At 36.1% G+C, this 7,443-nt stretch overlaps 1 protein-coding gene across 1 annotated transcript; it reads left to right on the top strand.

Moving 5' to 3' along the window:
* The first annotated feature begins 1,656 nt into the window (after positions 1-1,656).
* On the top strand, positions 1,657-7,263 carry snrpe (small nuclear ribonucleoprotein polypeptide E). The gene is made up of 5 exons (XM_041815799.1): positions 1,657-1,832; positions 2,406-2,432; positions 2,531-2,593; positions 3,667-3,745; positions 7,055-7,263. Exons 1-5 carry the CDS (start codon positions 1,779-1,781, stop codon positions 7,108-7,110), a joined length of 279 nt encoding a protein of 92 aa, XP_041671733.1. The 5' UTR covers positions 1,657-1,778; the 3' UTR covers positions 7,111-7,263.
* The last annotated feature ends 180 nt before the right edge of the window (positions 7,264-7,443 follow it).

Genomic DNA, 7,443 nt, shown 5'->3' with positions numbered 1-7,443 from the left:
TTTTTTTTTTTTTTTAAATAGCTCCAAAATGATTTATTTAGTGTTTACTGAGTTCCTAGTCAGGAAAATTTCAGTACATAAAATAAACCTATAATCAATGAAACTGATTCATTGCAATAAAAGGATTACTTGCATTTATTTGACCGTTATTTGTTGTTTGCAACAGCGGCTGTAATGTTATTATATTCAAATACATGTACTTTAGTATGGAGTTGTCCCCTCTTTTGCAGCTATAACAGCCTCCACTCTTCTTGGAAGGCATTCCACAAGATTTTGAAGTGTTTCTGTGGGAATGTGTGCCTGATCATTCTGTAGAGCAGTCTTTTTCTGCATGCCACTCTACACAATAATCCAGCAATTTATTATTTCAGTAAATCTGCAAGAATCTACCCAACCATTTTTTATGAAGACTTTGGAGGCTTTTTGAGTGGTGTGAAGCCATCTATAAAAGTCCCAAGGACTTACAATTATTCCATGGGCCAAATCCAGCCCGTGGAACAATTTTATCCAGCACGCAAGATTATATCATATTTGTATTATATGTGGCCCACCAGTATGAAGTCTGCAGATTTCCTCCAGTATAAGTTGTTAAGCCATAAAAATCAGAAAAAGTAAAGAGTAAGAAAGATTTCATAAATAGTCAAGGATTAATTTGTGTTTTTATTTCATATTTTTAATTTTGCATCTCAAGATTATGACTTGAACTTATGATTTTTCCTTTTCATTTCATGCTTTGACCTTTTCAGATCATAATTTGGACTTGATATGTCACATTTTTATCTTTTACATCCCCAATTTTAAACTTTAAGTCAGATTTTTACCTTTTCAACTCCTTACTTTGGCTTTTTAATCCCATATTTTGACTTTTAAACTTGTGATTTCAAATTTTCTTCTCATATTTTGACATTTTAAATTAATTATTTCTACTTTTGATATCATATTTTGACCTTTTAAACTCCCAATTTTAAATCTAAGTCATATTTTTAACTTTTTAAGTCATCATTTTGAATTCTAGCTCATATTTTGACATTTTCAACTCCAAATTTTGGCTTTTTAATTCCATTTTTTGACCTATCAGACTCACATTTAAAATTTTAAGTCATATTTTGACTCTTAAACTCATGATTTCAAATTTGATCATATATTTTCACCTTTCAAACTTATGATTTCAACTTTGTCCTCATATATTTGCTCTTAAAAAAAACATTATTTTTCTATTTTTAATATTGTGTTCTGATCTTTTGAACTAATAAGTTGTTTTTTTCTTTTTTGAATTTCCAAATGATTTATCATCAGTGCTGGTTTTTTTCCATATTTTATTACTGGTGAAAATGAGGTTGACAGTTATGGTTTAATATTGACCCTGTTAGGCTCTCAGGTTAGACCTAAACCCAGAATCCAGCCCCTGCTGTGATTGAGATTGACACCCCTGGCACAAATTATATCAATAGGTACCCATGTGTCTTGTGTTTCCCAAAAGGCTATTATGGACATAAGGTATGCATTAAAATTTGTTTTGGTGGTTGAGTGTTCCAATAAACACAGTTATTCATATTTAAAAATCATACTTTTGAGCAACAAGTGGGTGCAGTTGCTACCTCCAACCGTAAGGGGCGCTGTTTGCATTATACGATGGCTTTATTTTAACCGGGCCAACACGCGGAAGGAAACCCGCCATTGAAGCAATCTCGCAACGTGAGCGTTTCGTTTTTCTGCGCCTTTGAAAAGGTGCAATTTTTTCATTTTATACCAACCCCTGGTATTGATTATCTGGAGAAATGGCGTACAGAGGACAAGGACAGAAGGTCCAGAAGGTTATGGTTCAGCCCATTGTATCCTCTTTATTTCAAAGACTGACAGACACGGTTGCTTGCTACAATAACTTAGCATTGAAGCTAACCCTTTCTCATTTGCCATCCGGACATTTATATCCTCAAAGTCTGAATAAGGATATATGCTTAATATTTGCAGCTTTTAAATGATGGGTACATTCAGGACTTTGTATGTTGATTTTAAATGTTTTATTTGGGTCTGGTTTTGGTGAAAATGTGCTGGTTAGCTATGGTGCTAGCTTTATCTGCCGTTGTTACGTTAAACAAAGCTATTCACTGTAGTACATGAACACAAATAAGTAGCATTTTAGAGACACCACAACGTTACAACTGTATTTTCATAGAGTTTCAATAATGTAATGTAAAGGAGTTTGTGTGGAAGTATAGCCGATATTCTTAGGTATATTTTTATTAATGGCTCAGTGTAGATTTACCAAAGCTGTCTGTAGATAATCGACCAAGCAACCCCATCCATAACCATTTATTTTCAATAATTAAGTTGAATTTAAACTAGCTTGTATTAGTGTCTGTGTTTGTCCAGTTCTGTTGAATTTTCTTGACTACCTGTGTCAGAACCTAATTTTCAGGTATCTACAAAATGTAAGTATACACCGAAACTTGTTCCCATTATTTATGAATTCTATATTGTGTAATAGGAATAATTTAGGACCCCCATGTCTTGTCCCTCTCTTTCTCAGCGCTCTCGTATCCAGGTCTGGCTGTATGAACAGGTGAACATGAGGATAGAGGGCTGCATTATTGTAAGTTATATTCATTTTTCTTCCTTCTCAAAATTGGATCACAGTGTGTAAAGAAACCATGAAATAATTTCTGAAAGTAGACCTGAGATGTAGGAGGCAAGGGGTGCATTCCAAGTACCTTTAGTGCATCCCTCACTTGCATCTAAGGCCCTCTCATTCATGGAGAGGCTTGAGCAAACCAGGTAAGAGCTGGCTCAGACTACATGAATTCAGCCAGATTTCGGCCAGACTGCAATGTTGCAGCCACTCATCGTAGAACGCATAGAACACAGATGGTCTTGTAGTTTGACATAATTAATGATGCATCCAAGACTCCTCATGATCACTCCTTGACAAGACTAGCCCATCAGGAATATTCTTACATTGTTGTGTGATTTGACACCCTAACCTGACGTCAGCGATATGAATCCTGATGCCTGCCAACTGGAGTGCATTTACCTCAGGGAACAAATGTTTACATTTTATTTTATTTATGTCATCACATGCATACCATAGGTTCTATATAAAAAAAGAGGCAGTCCCATCTGGGGACTGGAAATGTCATAAACCGACATCACGTACCTTATGTGTGTGGACAGACTACAGCCCCTGCTGTCGCAGAGCAATCGCTAGCTTAAAGTCATTAAGAACAGCACCGGTCCAGCACTTGCCCTCTTTACTCCTCTGTAGTTTGAGCCTGAAGACACACAACTACTCTTTTGCACTCTTTTTGTCATTTGAGAGTAACAAAACATGCCTTAAATTATGGCTTTTCAATTGTTTAAGGCACAAAACACACCAACAACTTTTAATCTTGTAACCAATGTTTTCTAAACATTCAATCTGAAGCCCGGTTTTCTCCCAAATGGATGTGCAGTTACATTGTAAAGCGGGAAGTGATGTTGCACTGCCTGCCCCTCAAATTAGTCATTTGCGTCTAAATTTAAGGAAAGGGTTTCAATCACATAGGTGATCAAACCTGATGTTAATTAACATTCAGCCTTTTTTATAACATTTTTGACTTGATAATAGATGTAAAAAGTGTTTTCTGACCCACAGACTGTTGCGCTATCTTTTTTTTTTTTAATTCATAGGGTTTTGATGAGTACATGAACCTGGTTCTTGATGATGCTGAGGAAGTCCACATGAAGACTAAGAACAGAAAGCCTCTGGGTAAGGGCACCTTACATTTGGAAACATGCTTTTTTCCCTTCATCATGGTTTTTAGCTTTGCTTTACTCAGATTTATTGTAAACGGTTGCAGTTGCCTAGAAACTCTTACCAAATTGACTTTGCTAACCCTGCTTTGAAACATGTTAATAGCAGACACCAGAAAGTAGAGCAATACCATTTATTGGATACTGACATCAGATGTGGATTCAATGTTGTAGCAATATGATAAATTCTTGTTTTAATAAGAGTAGACACTTGCTGTGTACCTGACATGGCTGACTGTTACAAGATTAATATTTTTAGTTACTGAAAAGCTTAACTTATTTTGTCTTTTTTTTCCATTAACCATACAGTGTGTATATCCTGTATTTGTGTGATGAGCCACAGTTTATACAGAGATATTCATGATCTGTATGTGACTGTCAACTTAATGGATAGTTTTATGACCTCTGGGATTTTAGACATAATTTATTAGTGCTGCATGGGTTGATTAAAAACACAGGATTAGGATTATACTGGACAATTTTACAGTTTGTGATTATGCTTGATACAACACAGAAATTGTATCATTAGACTACCTGTTTGTTATCAAGGATCTCAATTAAAAACAGTAATGCCTTCAAAATAGCTTAGTATTTGCCCAAAAATAAAGTTTTTTTCATTTTTTGAAAATGAAAGTGCTTCTACAAAAGGCAATAATGGTACTACTATAAACTGAAATGCCTTTGTGTAGCCATTTTGACAACCCTACAAAAATAATTGTAGCCTTTTATGAGATTATGTAGTTGCCCAGCCTGATCTAAGGACAAAGAAAATAAACTAACCGCCCAAAATGATCAATCCCTCATAATCCCTACACAACCATTCACTGACCATCAAAGTTAAGATAAGCATAAATCTGTGCTAAGACTCGGGGGATAAGCTGTCACTCTTTGAGCTCAGATTTAAAATGTTTTTAAGATGAACTGAACATCATTACTTTCACTAAATGAGAAAGTGTGTGACTTAGAAAAAGAGAAGCAACTGTTAATCGTTATGTTTACCTTTTTCAACCACTCTTTTATTTAAACCTTTTTAGCCTACTTAGAACTAAATAAGAATATTGTCATTACTTATATTGTTATTGCTGTGATCTGGATATTATTTAGTTACCATATAATCCCCACTTTATAAACTGTTGTATTTTGGCAGTACCTATTGAAGTGACATTATAATACTAGCTTTGTACTAACATATGTCAATTATTATTCTCAGTGGGAATTAGAACGAAGGGCCTGCCTAAATAATTAACCTTTTAAAGGTAAAGGCCTCAGTCTTTATTTGAAGATTTATCTAAGTTTTTTGATAAAAGGTAATGTCAAATTATGTTGTCGTGTAATGTCTATTGTGCTAATTTTTCTTTATTAGTGCCTGTGTCCATAGCTAGCTTTTTTGTTGTTTTTTTTTAGCCCTGGCAGTGCAGATTACCTAATTTTTCCTTCTCACTGGTGATCCTTATTGCTACGTTAGGACAAAAGAATTGCCCTCTCATTGGTAGAATCATTAATGTTATTTTAAGATAGCTCTGTGTGCTTCATATTTCTGTATTTCAAGTAAATATCACACAGAAGACATTCAGAACCTGTAAAAAAATCCTGTCTTGACACAGGCAGCAGCTATAGACCTGAGAACTATGGCCAAATAAAGACGAGTCAGATTGGTTTCTTTTACACTATCATTCTTGATTCTGATGGTGAGGGAGATGAGAGATAGATGAGCCCGGTGCTATTCCAAAGGTTAGATGGATAGATAGTTGTTTATTGTCACTGAATAGTATAAACACAACGAAATAATGTTTGGCAGTCTCCTCTGTAGCAGCAAACACAGTCGTCCAAGCGATGGTTAGAAATCTGCAGCCTCACGTCATCCATCATGCTGGCGAGGGAGCAGTTACCCGCGAGAAAGAAGCTTGGTACGACAGGTCTGTGTGGGGCTGCTCTTAGCCTAGCCTACAGCCCGGCTTATTTGCCCCACTACCGCCTTCTCACACAACGCCGTTAACGAGGTTAAACTGCTTTCAACTTAGAGCGCTTGTAGTACAGCAACAAGCAGCTGATGCTGAGAGCATTTTCTCTGCCCAGGGAGTTATGAGCGCTCAGAACACTGGACTACACTGGTTTTGAATTGAATATAAGTGCTGCCAGCGCTAAAAACCACCGGCTATGGACACAGGCCCCTGCCCGTCATGTCATTAAAGCATACTGAACCTTGAACTTTGTATTCCACCAGCAATTTGGCAACATTCCTTCAAATACCTCATGGAAAAGGAGTGCAATTTGCAGTTTCCTCATCTATGGTGCTCTGCTGCATGTGATTGCAGACAGTGCTGAATGTATTGTAGTTAGAGAGCATAAGCTCAAAATATGATATAACAATTTCTGAATAACCCCCAGTATTGTATTTCACAAAATATTATTGGTGAAATGTAAAACGCTACTCTACCCTTTTGAAACAGTGGTATATCAAATCAAGTTCTTCCTAAAGTAACAGTCCTCCAGGATGCAATCAAAAGGTTTTGCCTGGAGCTGCCATGTTTAGAGTGGAAAAGTAAATCCTAGAGAACAGCATGGAGACACAAATGCCATGAACAGAAGTAGTTGTGCTGGTCCCCTGAAAAAATGCATCAGTTATTTGGTGGCATTTCATATTTAGACAAATGATGCTAAGTGAAAACAATTACAAAGTATGAAAACTATGCCTTCCTGCTTCTGGTCCAGCACCAAGTCAGTGATCATCACAGTGATGCTTCACAATATGACACCCTATGAACTAATTCCAGAGATGGACTGAAATTATTAGTGTAATTGCTTTCTTTTTGGCCAGAAATTTGTTTTTCAAGTCAGTTTGTTGCACAAAATATAACTGAAAGTATTTCTCTGTTCATTTAAAATTGAAAATACATTAAAATCTCACATAGTTGAAATGTGTTTGCCCTTTATAGTGAAGCACTAATATGCAGTAAAAAAAAAGTTTTGCAGATTATCATAAATCATACATGTTCCTGTATGCCTATGATAAGGCCACATGTTGCTCTTGTAATAATGATACTCTTGAATGATTGTGGCTTTAGGAAGAATCCCTCTGAAATGTGAGGGGATTGATGAGTATTTAGAAGCGATACATGTTTTGTATTCTGCATGTGCTGTAGTGAACCCTGCCATCTGTAGACACTTGACACTGTCTAAAAGTGACTGACTGTTAAATCTTTTATCATCCATCATCTTGCTCTTCTGATCCACCTACACTTGTTTTTCTCCCTCTGTCTCCCAGGGAGGATCATGTTGAAAGGAGACAACATTACCTTGCTGCAGAGTGTGTCTAACTAGGACAACGGAGACCAACAAATCTTCATGTTTTCCCTTGTGTTTTGTTTTTACAAATGTGTTTGAATTTGTTCATGTTTATTTTACATGAATATTGTTGTTTATTCGTTGTACCACATGGTTCCATTTGGGAATAAAGTCTTTGTTTTTTTCTTACAGCTGTTTTTAATGATTTCATCTAGCATTCCTTACCCTCAGCTGTTTGCATTAATATTTGGGTCATTGTGCTGCAATGCCATCTAGTGGCAGACACATGTATTGCATTTCACATATTATGTAGGTCAAACTCGCAGCTCTGAAGACATTACAACAGAGGAAAATACCTTCATCTAAAAG

Source organism: Cheilinus undulatus, linkage group 3 (genome assembly GCF_018320785.1).
Source record: "Cheilinus undulatus linkage group 3, ASM1832078v1, whole genome shotgun sequence".
NCBI classification, from domain to species: Eukaryota; Metazoa; Chordata; class Actinopteri; order Labriformes; family Labridae; genus Cheilinus; species Cheilinus undulatus.
The sequence above is the reverse complement of the archived record's forward strand: the minus strand, read 5'-3'. Positions and strand labels throughout refer to the sequence as shown.

Excerpts from the sequence above, each read along its gene's own strand:
- snrpe (XM_041815799.1), top strand. The coding sequence starts at position 1,779 with ATGGCGTACAGAGGACAAGGACAGAAGGTCCAGAAGGTTATGGTTCAG. Across the intron at positions 2,594-3,666 it reads GGATAGAGGGCTGCATTATT|GGTTTTGATGAGTACATGAA; the intron begins GTAAGTTATATT and ends TTTAATTCATAG. Across the intron at positions 3,746-7,054 it reads TAAGAACAGAAAGCCTCTGG|GGAGGATCATGTTGAAAGGA; the intron begins GTAAGGGCACCT and ends TCTGTCTCCCAG.